The sequence below is a fragment of the Ornithorhynchus anatinus genome, chromosome X1, assembly GCF_004115215.2.
Source record: "Ornithorhynchus anatinus isolate Pmale09 chromosome X1, mOrnAna1.pri.v4, whole genome shotgun sequence".
NCBI classification, from domain to species: domain Eukaryota; kingdom Metazoa; phylum Chordata; class Mammalia; order Monotremata; family Ornithorhynchidae; genus Ornithorhynchus; species Ornithorhynchus anatinus.
Window position 1 is genome coordinate 13052911 of NC_041749.1, and position 17124 is coordinate 13070034.

Sequence of the window (17124 nt, forward strand, 5' to 3'; positions counted from 1 at the left end):
GCGAGGCTCCTAGTACTCATACCCTCAGAAGTAAGAGGGCATTGATGGTAATAATAACAGTGGTATTTGTGAAGCACTTACTCTGAACTAAGCGCTGGGGTAGATACCAGATAATCAGGTTGGATGCAGTCTCTGTCCCATGTGGAAAGTGTATCTTCTTGCTTGTTTTTCAGTCATCCTTCCACAAGCCCTTTAAACAAATCAACTCAGGCCTTTCAATCCAGAACCTGAAAGAAGTGAGGCTGTGCATAATAATTCAAGTTAAGAGAAAACAAGAATTTCAATAAAAAATGTTAAACAACTCACCGAAACCAGTCGAGTGTTCTTATCCGGGGTCTGTTGGTCACGGCTCTCGTTTCCTCTGCTTTACTATTTTTGGGGCCTTTATCCGTGCTTCAGTACAACCATCCAAGGATGGGCGAAGAAGGGAAAACTCAGATCTGTTTTATTGTGCTGCTTCCTACTGTCTGGGCCAAACACTCTGTTAAGCACTTGGGTAGATCAGTCAATGGTAGTTATTGAGTCCTTAGTATGTACAGAGCACCGTCCTACATGGGAGGCTCACAATCGAAGAAATAGGGTAAAGTAAGGACTTTATCGCCATTTTTCAGAGGTGCCAACTTTTCATTTCAAGCAGAAAGGTGAAAAGGGAGTGGAGATTTCAAGAGAGATTAAGACTGGGATGGGGCAGGCCTTCACTCTGAGGCCCAAAAGCTGCCATTTGGGGTGTTTACTGCCCTTAATCATATTCATTGAGTGCTCTCTGTGTGCAGAGCACTGTACTAAGCACTTGGGAGAATACAGTACAATAGAGTTGGTAGATAAGTTCCCTGCCCACAATGAGAGCTTGTTTAGAAATTCTCAGGTTTTGTCAGAGAGCTGGGATTAGCAAGAAAGGGAGTCCAACTCTCAAAACTGTGGAGGCCATGGCCCTCATGGAGCAGATTATAATATTAGTAGTAATTATAATTATTATTAGTAGTAATAATAATAATAGTAATAAAAATAATTATGGTACTTGTTAAGACCTTACTGTGTGCCGAACACTTTAGCACACGCTCGATTTGATCCAAGACGTGGTCCGTCTCCCACATGGGGCCCAGAGTCTCCCTGGGGAGAGAGAATAGGAATGTAATCCCCATTTTACAGATGAGGAAGTCGAGGCACAGAGAAGTGAAGTGACTTGCCCAAGATCCCATAGCCAGCGGGTAGCCGAGGCAGGGTTACAACCCAAGTCCTCTAAGTCCCAGGCCTACACGCTTTCCTGCGGGTTTCATTTAATCACGCTGTCACTACCACTGTTGCCATGGGTGATCAAGAGCGGTCCGCGTTACTGAAGAGCCCCATTCAATCACAAGTGTTCTGCTCCCACCCATTGTGGACTACATGCTCCTTTTCAGAAGAGAAGCCAGACTGCTCCAAAGCCCGCTGTGAAGTCCAGTTTTCTCCCCGATGCCCGGAGGACTCCATTCTCATCGAGGGCTACGCCCCACCCGGCGAATGCTGTCCGTTACCGAGCCGTTGCGTGTGCAACCCGGCAGGCTGCTTGAGGAAAGTTTGCCAACCCGGCTACCTGAACATCTTGGTGTCGAAAGCATCAGGGAAGCCGGGAGAGTGCTGTGACCTCTATGAATGCAAACCAGGTATCTTGTTTTCTCGCCTCTTGCAAGTTGTAAAAATCTGCTTTAGCATGGGAGCTCGTTGGAGTGGTACATTTCGGTTCTGAGTAAAGTGTACTCGATGGGCAAACGGGTGAGACCTCTTTCGCTGCAGGTTTGGTGATGTTTCTGATGTTCTATACGGGAGGCCCTTCCCTCTGAAAAATTCAAGGCTGACACTTAGAGGCACTGAATTTCTTTTTCTTTTTATTGAATGATAAAATGATCCACCAGAGCGCATTAATAATAACTGCCTTTGTTGCTTTAAAACTGGCAGGTAGCATTTTGGGGTCCATATTGATGGATAATTCATTGTGGAACCCAAATGTCCCTTTCTTTTGAAAGGAAACACCATCTCCTTTGTATCCCAAGAACTTTCACTTCGGGAAAGAGGTTTCCCATCATCAGAGCTGTTGTGATCTGCTCCCACTTTTTTCTCACAACATTTCGACACTCCATCCCTACACTAAATCCCCTTGTTTGTGTTTCGTTCATCTTCTACCTGGGATGGTGTGATCTCCTTATTATGGACCCTAGTCATCAAGCTTATCTTCCTGCCAGCTAAGCACATATAATGGGCAAAATCATTTCCATTACTTCCCCTCCCTCAAAATCTATTCCAAGGTTTTGCATGTTATTTTCCACATTGCATTCAAACTTATCATATTTGGATTTAAGTCTCTCTACTGAGAAACTGCCCGTGTCTTCATTATCCCTCTCTTCTCTGCAGAGGGAAAACTGGGTGTGGGATGGGAGGATAACAGTGAGGCTGCCCTAACATCCATTTGTTTAGGAAGTGGGCCTATCCTCCGTCCTTTGATTCGTACCCTGGAGAAAGCAGCATGGTCGAGGGGAAAGAGCATTGGCCTGTGAGTCAGAGGATCTGGGTTCTAATTCTGGCACTGCTAATTGCTTGCTGCCTGTGACCTTGGGGAAGTCCCTTTTACTTCTCTGTTCCTCAGTTTTCTCAGCTGTAAAATGGAGATTAATTCCTGTTCTCCCTCCAGTTTAGACTGTGAGCCCCAGGTGGGACAGGGATTGTGTCCAACCTAATTAACTGGTACCTGCCCCAGTCTTTGAACAGTGTTGGACACGTAGTAATCGCTTAACAAATACTGTAGGAAAAGAAAAGAAAAACTATCGTTAAGCTCACTCGCGTGGATATACTTCTAGTATGGCTTCTAAAACAGCTCCACTTTGGGATTCGGTTCTCCAAAGCATCAGATGTTCATTCACTCAATCGTATTTATAATAATTTTGGTATTTTGTTATGTGCTGGGCACTGTACTAAGCACTGGGGTAGATACGAGAAGCAGCATGGCTTAGTGGAAAGAGCACGGGATGAATGGGGATAAAGACTGTGAGCCCCACATGGGACAACTTGATTACCTTGTATCCACCCCAGCTCTTAGAACAGTGCTTGGCACATAGTAAGCGCTTAACAAATGCCATTATTATTATTATTACAAGCAAATCAGGTTGGACACGGTCCCTGTCCCACAGAGGATTCACAGTCTTAGTTCCCATTTTACAGATGAAGTAGCTGAAGCTCAGAGGAAGTGGAATGACTTGCCCAAGCCCACACAGCAGACAGGTGGCGGAGCCGGGATTGGAACCCATGACCTTCTGACTCCCAGGTCCATGCTCTATCCATTAGGCCACGCTGCTTCCCCGCATACTGTTTGCAGTTCCCAGTGGACATGTACTAGACCTGGGACATTGCTTCCCAAGAATACCTGGAGCTTTGTCCCAACCTTTCCCAAAGTTCCTTTCATACTCCCTAACATCAAAGACCTTATCCTAGGAAAATTTCTCTGTGACTGCACTTTGGCCTTGCTTCCCTTCCAAGGATTCAGAACTACAGTGCGACTTTGTAATATTGATTATACAAAAAAGTGCCAGTGCAAGAAGCAGGTGCAGAGACGTTTTTGTGGTATTTGTTAAGTGCTTCTGTTTGCCAGGCACTGTTCTGAGCAGTGGGGTGGATACAAGCTAATCGGGTTGGACAGAGTCCGTGTCCCACATGGGCTCACGGTCATAAACCCCATTTTACAGGTGACGTAACTGAGGCCCAGACAATTGACTGGTTCAAGGTCACACAGCGGACAAGTAGACACCTCATAACCTAAAACAAGGAGGAGGTGGGCGAGGTGGGAATTTGACTTTCCCATTATATAGGATGTTCTAAACAGGAGTGGGGAGCTCTGCACTACTGTAAGGCTTCATCTCTGTGTTTCCCTTTTTTAAGTTTTCAGTGTCGACTGCAGCACGGTGGAGTGTCCGTCCATCCAGCAGGTTGTTTGCCCCCTGGATAGCTACGAAACCCAAGTTAGACTGACAGCGGATGGCTGCTGCGCCCTCCCAACGAGGTTCGTGTGTTATTTTTTACATTTTCCTCCTTGTCTCAGAGATAGCGCTATCCAAATCCGAATCAATCCATCAGTCGTATTGATTGAGCGCTTCCTGTATGCAGAGTGCTATAGTAAGCGCTTGGAAGAGTACAAATGTTACAGATACATTCCCTGCCCACAATGAGCTTACAGTCTAGGCAGGGGGAGACAGACTTTAATAATAAATTACGGATATGGCCATAAGTGCAGTGAGCGGGAGGTGGGGGTGAATAAAGGGAGCAAATTAGAGGGACACAGAAGGGAGAGGGAGTAAAGAAATTGAAGGCTTAGGGAAGGCCTCCTATTTGAGGATGTAGATATGGTTTTGAACATACATAGTTCCTAATTTCATAGGTGATTCAAGGATTTAATGGAGTTGCTACATTGTTATCTTCTCCAATACTTTATAGGGAGCGGATCTGTACTTTTAGAAACCAAGAACTTCTAAATCGATTTGTGTACATATTTGTGCAGCTAAATTTTTGTGTCCTTTGAACTGTGTGTATGCTTTGACCATAATTCTCTTGAAAGTAAAAGTTTTTTAAAGAACTAATACAGTTCATTAGGAGTTTAAGAGACCTTTCAGGTTTTAAGTTGAGAATGGACGAGCTGGAAGACTTTCCCAAATCCTGTTTGTGACTAAATTAAGGAAGATTCTAGGTTCTAGCATTATTGTTCATTCATTCTGTCATGTTTATTGAGTGTTTACTATGTGCAGAGCACTGTACTAAGTACTTGGTTGGGTACAATATAACAATAAACACATTCCCTTCCTACAAAGAGCTTACAGGCAGTATTCATTCAAACTGGCCCCTAGCACAAAGGAGAAAACAGTGGTTGTTGCTTCTGTGTGAAGGAAGATTTGTTGATATTTTTGAATCCTGATAATGTGCTAAACAACACACAGAACACATTGACTCCTTGGTCTGCTGAGTTAAAATATAATCGACAAACTATTATTCCTTTTCTCAACAACAGGGACCTGCCCCATCTTTTCTTTAAATTTTAGTAATTGCTCAACTGGAGAAGTGAGGTGGTATTTGGGGTTTTTTTTATGGTAAACTTAAAGTGATCACTATGTGCCAGATGCTGGGGTAGCTACCAAATGATCAGATTGGGCACAGTCCATATGCACATGGAGCTCACAGTCTTAATCCCCATTTTACAGATGAGGTAACAGAGGCACAGAGAAGTGAAATGATTTGTCCAAGGTCACGCAGCAAAGAAGCAGCAGAGCTGGGATTAGACCCCAGGTCCTCTGACTCCCAGGCCCATGCTCTTTCCACTAGGCCACACTGCTTCTTCAGTGGTGATGCTATTTTTTGTTAGGAATGTTTAGGGTGGATAGCAGGTAGTGCCCCTTTTAATTAGGGTTGATTTAACTGATGAGGTGTTCCATGATTTGTTTGAATCCCAACCATCTCCCTCCTAAATTCCTGAAATAAATTATCTTAGGTTTGTAGAAGTTCAGCATGTACTTAGAACTAGAACCTAACCAAGATTCTGTTGGATCTAGCTTTGTCAACTCGCTCTGTATGTTACATTCATTCATTCAGTCGTATTTATTGAGCGCTTACTATGTGCAGAGCACTGCACTAAGTGCTTGGAATGTACAAATTGGCAACAGATAGAGACAGTCCCTGCCCTTTGATGGGCTTACAGTCTAATCGGGGGAGACAGGCAGACAAGAACAATGGCAATAAATAGAGTCAAGGGGAAGAACATCTCATAAAAACAATGGCAAATAAATAGAATCAGGGTGATGTACATCTCATTAAACAAAATAAATAGGGTGATGAAGATATATACAGTTGAGCGGACGAGTATAGTGCTGAGGGGGTGGGACGGGAGAAGGGAAGGAGGAGAGGGAAAGGGGAGAGAAGAGGGTTTAGCGGCCGAGAGGTGAAGCCGGGAGGGGGTAGAGGGAGCAGAGGGAAAAAAGCGGGGAGCTCAGTCTGGGAAGAAATAGGGTTTATCGGGATCAGTGGTCTTGCATTTCTTCCACTCATTTACCAAGAAAACCAATTCTTCTTTCAGAGACATTTTATTCTGTATCGGGAGAAGAGGATAGGGCCAGTACAAGATGTGCCTTATCGAGTCCAGGCACTTGATATCCCTGCCTGGACTTTAAAATAGAATAGCAAGAGCCACACTGTTAAAAATCAGTCCAGGCTTGGAAGCAGTGTGGCTTAGTGGGAAGAGTACAGGCCTGGAAGTCAGAGGAATTGGGCTCTAATCCTGGTTCCACCACTTGCCTGGTGAGTGACCTTGGATAAGTCACTTAACTTTTCTGTATCTTAGTTTCTCATTTGTAAAATGGGAACTCAGTACCTGTTCTCCCTCCCTCCGAGACTGTGAGGCGTATGTGGGGCATGGACTGTGTCCGATCTCCTTATATCGACTCCAGTGCTTAGTAACTGTTTAAAAACAACCAATTAAATTATATTACAATGGTGGCATTTGTTAAGTACAATGTACAGTGCTATATACTGTACTAAACATTGGGGTGGATGCAAGCAAATTGGGTTGGACACAGTCCCTGTCCCACATGGGACTCACAGTCTTAATCTGAAGTAGCTGAGACACGGAAGTTAAGTGACTTGCCCAAGGTCATAGAGCAGACAAACAGCAGAGCTGGGATTAGAACTCAGGTCCTTCTGCTTCCCAGGTCTGTGCTCTATCCACTAGACAACACTGCTTCTCTGTAGATTCTCTACAGATATAGATTCTTACTGATTTTTTGTTCTCCTCTTTGGAAGGTAAGGTGATGAATTTGGGAAAGTTGTGTCCTGGGTACCATTAAACAGAGCTGTCTAAACGTGTGAAAACCACAGTTCAGTAGAGCTCAGTGATTTTTCAGCACTCTTTGACACTGAATTCCTGAGAATTCAGATGCCTCTCTCACACCCAGCCCCCATTCTCTCTGTCCCTCTCCCCTCCGCCCCCTCTACCGACACGGAATGGGTCTGTTTTAGTGCCATGTCGTACTCTCCCAAGCACTTAGTACAGTGCTTTGCACACAGTACGCACTCAAATAAGATTTATTCACATGCACAAACACACACACACACACCCTTCACCCCATACCCACCTCGCCACTCTGGAGCAGCAATTGCACAAACTTGGAGGAGGCCAGTACAGGGGCAGTTGTTTTTCTAACTTGCTACTGCTGCTGCCTTGTTTCTTGCTGGTCTTCCCAGAGTCCATGTCTTGTCAGGAGCTCAGCAAAAAGGTAGCATATGCCCCTGGAAAGTTTCTATTTCTAACCAAAATCCTGTGTTTAAAGACGATGAATCGAGAGTGAGATTATTGTCCCTGTATTTGGATGTGGCAGAAAAAACGCCAACTGAGGGATGATCCAGAAAAGATCCGGAAGTCATTGGGTGTCCGAATATTCAAACACTTCAGTGATATCACCTCTTAAAAAAGAAAGCAGGCATGTATTTTGAATTTTACTTAACGGGGCTACCATAAATGTGAGAGCTCTGAAGTGATCTTTCTACTTGTAATCGTTAAGCAATTTCTGAGCGCCAAGCACTGTACTAAGCTCTGGGCTAGATAAAGGATACAGAATATCCCCTGAATGGCATAATATAGCTACTTGCCAATGCCCTTCAGCCCAACTTAAAAGGGACATAACTAATTTGGAGAGGATCCATAGAAGAGGAACCAAAATGATTTAAATGGTTGAAAGAAGGGATCTAGCAGACAAGGTTAAAGGAATTGTAATTCTCTATTCTGAAGAGAAGATATCGATGTTGCAGTTTGTGTAGTCTTGACCAGCTGGACCTTATTTACAAGGGCATTAAAAGAGGAAGTGACTCAACTACAACAACAGGAACCCACTCTGAGATACAAGGATATGAGGTTTGGGAGACTCAAATACAGTTTTGAGGGCAGCTGTATCTTTTCCTCCCCACAGAGATTGGATAGGCAGCTCTCTCCCACTCATCCCAACCGTCTGGGGAGGTATAAAGGAAGTCCTGCCTGGAAGCCAAAGGCAGGCTGTGAGTCTTTGTCACAGCGACTGCTCTGTCTACACAGTGTGTGGTTTTGGCAATCTCATGGCTATTACTACTACTCTATGTGACTCTGCAGCTGCTCTGATCATCTGTCAACCTCGCTTTCCAGTCCCCTCCCTTGATGCCTCTAGGTCACACAGCTGTCCTGTGGTTTCAAGTACTTCCTTAACTCTCCGTCATCTCCTCCACCTCTAGAGACCGTGCTCCAGTTCTCAGAAGCCAGTCTTCATCTCCTAAATTGGTTCTTCCTTACCCTTCCTTGTGTCCGTCTGTCCTTCAGTCAGCGTGAGGTCTTCTCATTAGAGAAGCAGCATGGTGTAGTGGATAGAGCACGGGCCTGGGAGTCAGAAGACCATGGGTTCTAATCACGGCTCCGCCACTTGTCTGTGTGTGACCTTGGGCAAATCCCTTCATCCTATGTGTTTCAGTTACCTCATCTGTAAAACAGGGATTGAGACCGTGAGTCCCACATGGGACAGGGATTGGGTCCAACCCGATTTGCTTATATTCACCCCAGGACATAGTATAGTGCCTGGCACATAGCACTTAGCAAATACCAGCACTGTTAATGTAAGATTATCATGTCATCTTTCCCGAGTTCCTTCTAGTGTTTCTCAGAGGTTGGACTACTCTGGACCATTCTCTTCCTTTTCTTCCATCAGTCGTCGAGGCAATTCAGCTGATGGCAGCAATTTCCTTGAGCAGAATAATAATAATAATTGGGGTGATTTGTTAAGCACTTAACTGTATATCAGGCAGTGTACTAAGCGCTGGGGTGGATGCAAGCAAATCGGGTTGAACATAGTCCCTGTCCCACATGGGACTCAGTCTCAGTCCCATTTTACAGATGAGGAAACTGGGGCACAGAGAAGTGAAGTGACTTGCCCAAGGTCACACAGTAGACAAACAGCAGAGCCAGGATTAGAACCCACCACCATCTAACCCCCAAGCTCATACTCTATCCAAAGCACCATGCTGTTGCTCTAGAAGCAGAAGCCTCTCCAGAAGCGGGTGAGGGTAGGCACTGATGAACGTGGATTTTGCAGAAGGCTTAAGGCTCAAGGCTTGGGAGTGGAAAATGAGGTATGCCTACTGGACACACGACCATTCCGGTCTGGGGAAGTTCCTCCCACTAAGTAGAAAAAGTTAAAACAAGAACCAGACAAACTTGCAAGTCTTGAGCTCAGGTCTATTGTATCTCTGCATACCAGAATAGGCAAGATTGATCAGTCAGTCAGTAGTAGGGCAGGGCTCTGTATTAAGGTCTTGGGAGAGTAATAATAATAGTTATAATTATGATATTTGTTAAGCACTTACTGTGAGCTAGGCACATAGTAAGCATACACTACCGGTAGGCACATATTAATATTTGTGGCATTTGTTAAGCATTTACTCTGTGCTAGGCATGTTCTAACTGCTGGGGTAGACACAAGCTAATCGGGTTGGATGCAGTCCCTGTCCCACATAAGGCTCATAGTCTTAATTCCCATTTTACAGATGAGGGAACTGAGACACAGAGAAATTAAGTGATTTCCCAAAGGTCACATAGCAGACAAATGGCGGACGCAGGATTAAAACCCGGTCCTTCTGACTCACAGGTCCATGCTCTATCCACTAGACCAAGCACGTTCCCTGACCTCAAGTGACTTTTAATCTTCCAGGCAAATACAGGATGTCATTTAGTAATACCGAGGACTGGATTAAGACCATGTGAAAAAGGTATACTTGACCAAAAATAATTACTTTTAGGTTTATATTTCTCAACCAAGAAATTCAGTGGGATGCTGGAAATGGGCCACCCATTGACCTCCTCCTGAGGGAATTTGGATTAGCCATGTGATTAAGCTCTCTTTCCCTTCAGCAGGAGATTTCTGCTCCTCTCTTCCTGTAGAAACTGCAGTGTAGCCGTAGCAAGCGTTCAACGAATACAATCGACTGATTTAGCCAGGCTGATTTGGGACCCTCTCAAATACCACATCAGCAGTAAGAATCCTTTAGGCAGCTCCGTTATCTTTGGAACTCCCTCTTCCTCAAGAATCCAGTAAACGCAATCTCCCTTCCCCACACACCCAGGGAGTGGAGCTTTCAGACAGTAAAAAAAGCTAATAAACAGGCTGCAGAGAAAACTGCCCCTCGAGAACCTGGAGCCGCCTGTGGGGAACGGAAACCCGGAACAGCCCAACCCTGCATCTCCCAGCATTCCTCTCGTGCCTTCCCCCAAGTCTCCGAGATAGCGGCCCACAGCCAAAAGTTGCAGCTTCTCAAGGAGATAATTCTCGTGCCAGGCTTTAGGGAGTCACCTGAAGGATATAAGCTCAACTTCCCTTGGAACAAGAAAACCGTTCCCAAACATGCCTAATCCTTCAAACCCATAGCACAGCCACTGCCCTCTCTCACCTCACCTCTTTAATCCGGAATGAAAAGCCGAAACTCGTCCAGCTTAAAAAGGCCTACGGTACAGTAATCTTCCGTGTTCACTTTCAGACCTCCCCTTTCCAGGATAAGGATAATCGATGCCATTTTCCAGCCTTATACATTAGGGATGTAATGGCCTCTTGGGAATTGTTTTTCCTGCTATCTCTTCCTTTTGTGGCCTGAAATCGGCATGGTGTAGGAGAGGAAAAGCCTGGTATGGCTTGTTTCCCAAATGCCCCAAGCTTTACATAATTGACCTACTACCTCAGCAGCTGAGAGGCAACCAGGTTGGTTTTGAGGGTGAAATCTACTCTACTTCACACCTCAGTTTCCTTGAGGGGTTAATAGAGAATACAACATACAGAGATGAATGTTGTTTTGTTTTATAATGATATTTGTTATGCATTTACTGTGTACCAGGCACTGTACCAAGCACAGTCCATGTCCCACATGAGGCTTACTCTCTTAATCTCCATTTTTCAGATGAGGTAACTGAGGCACAGAGAAGTGAAAAATGACTTGCCTTTGGGCATACAGCCATCAAGTGGCAGAGCTGGGATTAAAACCCAAGTCCATTTGACTTCCGGGCTCCGTCCACTAGGCCACATTATTTATCTAATGAATATTATTTTTCCTCACTCCACCAGAAGCTGACCAGGTCTCCAATTCACCCCAGAGGTGTACAGTGTCCAAATGGGAGGGCTCTGGTTCAGAATGAGCAATGGGGCTCTTGCCCAAATGTCCAAGGATTTAGGGGCAGGCAGGTTAAATCTGAAATTAGTCTGGATATGCGGGTCAATTGGGGGTGGCCCTGCAATTCTGGAACAAATGGCATCCTCCAGGCCCCTCCACGGAACCAACCTAAATTTTCAAGCTCAAGCACAATCTTCCTAGAGACTTTCAGACTTGACTGTCTCTGGTCTGAAAGAACCTAGAGATTTTAGGTGGGTTGCAATGTTTGTCAGACCCGAGATGACCTAGGCTTGCATTGAGCCTTTGGAGATATTTAAAGCTATTTATGAATAAATTAAATGAAGTTTCCCAGTAACTCCTCTCTTAGCGTGGCTCAGTGGAAAGAGCATGGGCTTTGGAGTCAGGGCTCATGAGTTCGAATCCCAGCTCTGCCACTTGTCGGCTGTGTGACTGTGGGCGAGTCACTTCACTTCTCTGGGCCTCAGTTCCCTCATCTGTAAAATGGGGATTAAGACTGTGAGCCCCACGTGGGACAACCTGATTCCCCTATGTCTACCCCAGCGCTTAGAACAGTGCTCGGCACATAGTAAGCGCTTAACAAATACCAACATTATTATTATTATTATTATTTGTTTATCATCGACTCCTTTACCTAAGGAACTGGGTCTTGAGATTTGCTCCCTGCCAGCCCATTAGCCAAGAAACATCAGGAATAGATAGTGGATGCCTATCAGTTTTTTCACTATTATACACACAAGGAATCTGCCCAAACAGCATCAGTAACCTCAGGCCTTGGGGGCTGTGATCTGTATAAGTGTGAGGGAGGTTATATTTTATTAATTTGACTCATTCATGGTTTTCTGAGTAGCTTCAGAATAAGATTCTTTCACTGATTTGATTTGTGTCCAAAGTTATATGGAGGATGTGGAGGGGGGTGGTAAAGCTTTTAGAAAAGCTGATGTGAAATGGGTGAAGTAGCAGTTTACAGTTTCAAGAAGTTGGAACTTTTCTTTTAATGTGAAATCCTCAAAACATAAGCCAAGTTCCCAAGGCTTTTCTTGGCTGCAGTCTATCACTAACCAACTGGCCCAGTTCTGTTCCAGAATTTATTCCCAAATCCTTATCTTGTTGTATGAGTCATTATCTTGAAAATGCTGAAATATTAAAATACCATGTTCTTTATGACTTTAGCAACATAATGATCTATTTTTATTAGCTCCTGGGACATTCAAGTTGTGGATTGTCCAATTTATTATTTATTTTTATCTAATCTTAATTGCAGATGCCCCCCCCCCCACTCCAGCTTCTTCTGCATTGCCACCAGCAAGTTGACTATAGGTCAAATAGAGGAGAGGGTAACTAAGCCTATAGTCTTTGCCAGGAAATCGCCATGGTTTCTGATCCTTCTCCCTCCCCCCCCCCATATTGAGGAACAATAGAGATCTCCATCATTATCAATGCTATTCATTGAGTTCTTACTATGTGCAGAGCACTGTACTAAGCTCTTGGGAGAGTACAATACAACAGAATTGGCAGACGCATTCCTTGCCCTCAATGAGCTTACAGTCTAGAGGGGGAGGCAAACATTAATATTAATAAAAATTACATATACAATGATTAATAATTGCAACAGTAATGACAGTATTTGTTAAACATTATGTGCCAAGCACTGAAATAGATACAGTACAGTTAGATCAGGTAATAACTTAAGGGTTGATGGACAGAACCGTTCAGCAGCTAGATTTTGGGCCCCTGAGGGACAGAAACAAGTCTAATTCCCACCTGTGTATTCTCTCCCAGTGTTTAATACAGTGTTCTGCACACAGCAAGTGCTTAACAAATACTATTACCACTACAGAACTACCAGTACCAGCTTTCAATCGTTGATCAAGGCAAGGAATTGAGCCAGCCCTCACTGTGGACCCACTACCAATTCAGGAAAGTTTTTAGTACTAAGAGGAAGTGGAGGGCTAATTATGGAGAGGAGGATGTGATTGGGAAGAGGAAGTTGGTTTGGCTGTATGTAACCACTTTTGTTTCCTACACTTGTAAAAGTAGTTAGCCTTACCCAGCTTCTCCCATAAAAGTACTCGTCCAAAGCAACTCACCTGCAGTAGGGGAAATAATTGGAAGAAATGCATAAGCTCTCCTAGACTGAAGCTCCTAGGGACAGGGAACATGTCTGCCAACTCTCTTCGTTTGTACACTCCCAAACTCTAGGTACAGTGCTCTGCACACAGTAAGCACTCAGTAAATATGATTGATTGATCATCTACATAGATGGTTTCCCCATCTGGAGATTTCACTTTAGCAGAGAGTCTGTGACATCTTTTACCCCGACCAAGTTGAAGGCTGATAAAGTCCGTCATTCTTGTTCTGAGCCTGGTTTGGTGCAGCTATTTCAGAGTGACAATAGCCTCATAAATTCAGAATGTTTGCATCCCTGTTGTGAATTAAATGGCCCCATCCTGCTGATAAGTTCTTATCTGACCAGAACCAGATCAAATTCCCATCAGGGTTAACAGAATCCCAGCAAGAGATTAAAAGGGGGCTGCCTGGAGCAGAAAGTGAGTGTGTTTAGTAAATTATTATAGTGATGTTTTGCTCTGAAATTCATAATGTACAAATTTCGACCCAAGGCTCTCCTGTTGAGTGAAGGCCAGCGGGATCATCCTTAGGACAATAGGGTGTCATTGCTTCTTTGCCAAATGCTACTTTATCCTGCCTATCTAAGTTTGCTAAGCTACATATAGAAAGGTAGAAATAGTTGGTTGGAAATAGCATGAGTTGAGAAACTTGTATAAATATATCATATCATCAGCACCCCTATTGGGAGTTTCTAATAGTTCCCTGCTCTTCAAGGTAGGAAGAAAGGCACAGATTGACAGAAAACTGAATTTAAAAGTTGCACTCTATAACCTAATCGTAGAAATGTGGGAAAAAATCTCCACCATACTGAATAATTCATTCATCATTATCAACAGCATTTATTGAATGTATATACTGGGCAGAGCAGGGCTCTAATCAATCAATCATCCCCTGCACTTCACCCATCAAATGCCAACCTACTTACTCTACTTGTCTTATCTATCTCACGCTGAACTCTCACCCATGTCCTGCTTCTGGCCTGGAATGCCCTCCCTCTTCATATCCGACAGACGACTCTCCCCACCTTCAAAGTGTTATTGAAGGCACATCTCCTCCAAAAGGACTTCCTTTGTCTTGTCTTCTCCCACTTCCTTTTGTGTCGTCCTTCCACTTGGGTTTGCTCTTTTTTTCACCCTTCCCTCAGCCCTGCAGACCTCAAGTATGTATCTATAATTTATATTAATGTCTGACTCCCCATCTAGACTATAAGCTCGTTATGGCTAGGAAACATGTCTGCTAACTCTGTTATATTGTTATTTTTGTACTCTCCCAAGTGCTTGTACAATACTCTGACACAGTAAGCATTCCAAAAGTATGATTGATATTTAGTGAGTATTTACTTGGGGCAGAGCACTGTACTACTACTGTATTGGGAGAATACTTGTAGACATGAACCCTGCCTTCAAGGAACTTACACTCAAGTGAAAATGAAGTTACTCTGTGACAGGAATAAGGTCAAGCATATATTCTTAAGTAGCTCTAAAAATGTAGTCTCTTGTTTTTTTTCCAAGTCCAAATGGGCCCGTTTTAGAGATGGATGCAAACATGAGAAGATTGGAAAATTCAGAATTTTTCACAGACAGATTAGATGACTGCAGTGAAGGAGAGAATAGAAAGGTAGCCTGAACACCCACCTGAGGATTTCCAAGCGAGAAAATGGGTATCAGAAAGGAAAGGCTTTATGGAAGCAGCAGAGAGAATAGAAGATTGAAGAAAAATATGGATATACGTGATGGAAAGTGAATTGTTCAGAGCTGGGAAAAGAGAAAGATATTACTTCACAGTCAATCGGTAGTATTTATTGAGCATCTACTCTGTGTGGAGCACTGTACTAAGCACTTGGGTGAGCACGACAGAATTGGTATACGTGATATCTGCCTTTTGGGAGCTACGGCCTAGAGGGGAAGACAGACATTTAAATCACTACTAGATAGGATTACATAGTTAAAAGGGAAAGGCAGATCATCTCTGCCCCAGCGGTGCCTCAAAGACCCGTTCCTAAATATAAGGAGAGTTTCCAGAAGAGGATAGTTTGGTGTTTACGTACAGTCACAAATCAAGATTTTGCCATCTGACACACATGTCACTGTGGCAAGAGTGTGGTTGCTGGGGCTGTGCCATCAGGGGTGACGGTTTCCGACTGAAGAATCCCCCAGGGCCTTTCACGAGGTGGACGGACCCTGCAGGAGCCTGACAGTAGCTGATGAATGAGTGCCGTGCAGCTGCCCAAGGTGAGCATGCCTACCTCATGGCATAGGTGCTACGCTCTAGTCAATCTGGTTGTAAATGGGTTTTGTAACTGCATAGCTTGGTAGGCACTTAGCAATATGGTCCCCGCCTTCTTGCCTGCTGCTCTCTGTGCCCGGACAGGAGCGTGATTGGCAGGGGTGGGAGAGCAAGTGTCACTAGGCAAGCCATTAGCACTATTATAATAATAATAATTGTGGTATTTGTTAAGCACTTACTATGTGCCAGGCACCATACTAAGCTCTGGGGTGGATACACTCAAATGGGGTTAGACATAGTCCCTGTCCCACGTGGAGCTCCTACACTTGTCAGCTGTGTGACTGTGGGCAAGTCACTTAACTTCTCTGCGCCTCAGTTACCTCATCTGTAAAATGGGGATTAAAGACTGTGAGCCCCACGTGGGACAACCTGATTCCCCTGTGTCTACCCCAGCACTTAGAACAGTGCTCTGCACATAGTAAACGCTTAACAAATACCAACATTATTATCATTATTACACTTAATCCTCATTTTACCGTTGAGGTAACTGAGACCCAGAGAAATTAAGTGACTTGCCCAAGGTCACACAGATAGGTGGTGGAGCCAGGATTGGAACCCAGGTCCTTCTAACTCCCAGACCTGTACTGTATCCACTAGGCCACGCTGCTTAACCACTTGCTGCACCCAGGTTCCTCCTGCAATTCCAGACTGATCATGTGGCTAGTTGTAAATTTCCTTTAGAGCAGTGAGCACTGTATTCCCAAGAAGAATTTTAAGCTTGCCAACATCATTTTTGTATTGGACCCAATATTGTTAGTAGATAGTCGAGAGTCAGCGGCAGAAGACAGTTCAGTGGGTCAGGCAGGAAAAGGAAATAGGGTAGCTGCCTTATTATGAGAAGCAGTGTGGCTCAGTGGAAAGAGCCCGCGCTTGGAAGTCAGAGGTCATGGGTTCGAATCCCGGCCCTGCCACTTGTCAGCAGTGTGACTGTGGGCCAATCACTTAACTTCTCTGTGCCTCAGTTACCTCATCTGGAAAATGGGGATGAAGACTGTGAGCCTCACATGGGACAACCTGATGACCTTGTATCTACCCCAGCGCTTAGAACAGTGCTCTGCACATAATAAGCGCTTAACAAATACCAGTATTATTATAAGAGAGAGGCTTCAGAAAGATTGTCCCACCAAGAGGAAGAAAAGCAAACTACTCTAGCCACAGTGGGGAACAAATATGAGAGCGCAGTGAGGGGCAGTCTGTTCACTCATGTGACGGGGAAGGGATTTTGTGCATATCACATATGGGTCTTATAAGCAATACCAACCCATACTGATAGACTCTCACTAATAATAACGTTGGTATTTGTTAAGCGCTTACTATGCGCAGAGCACTGTTCTGAGCGCTGGGGGAGATACAGGGTAATCAGGTTGTCCCACGTGAGGCTCACAGACTTAATCCCCATTTTCCAGATGAGGGAACTGAGGCACCGAGAAGTGAAGTGACTTGCCCACAGTCACACAGCTGATAAGGGGCAGAGCCGGGCTGGGGGAAGAGGCAGAGCAGATACTATCCATA

General features: G+C 44.5%; 1 protein-coding gene across 4 annotated transcripts in view; it reads left to right on the plus strand.

Moving 5' to 3' along the window:
* The window catches only part of CRIM1 (cysteine rich transmembrane BMP regulator 1), a 209887-nt gene that overhangs the window by 111149 nt on the left and 81614 nt on the right, over positions 1-17124 (plus strand). For all 4 annotated transcript variants that reach the window (XM_029050939.2, XM_029050940.2, XM_029050938.2 and 1 more), the window contains exons 3-4: positions 1401-1643; positions 3907-4027. In XM_029050939.2, the coding sequence (XP_028906772.1) occupies positions 1401-1643; positions 3907-4027 (364 nt within the window). The remainder of the gene's footprint in view (positions 1-1400; positions 1644-3906; positions 4028-17124) is intronic.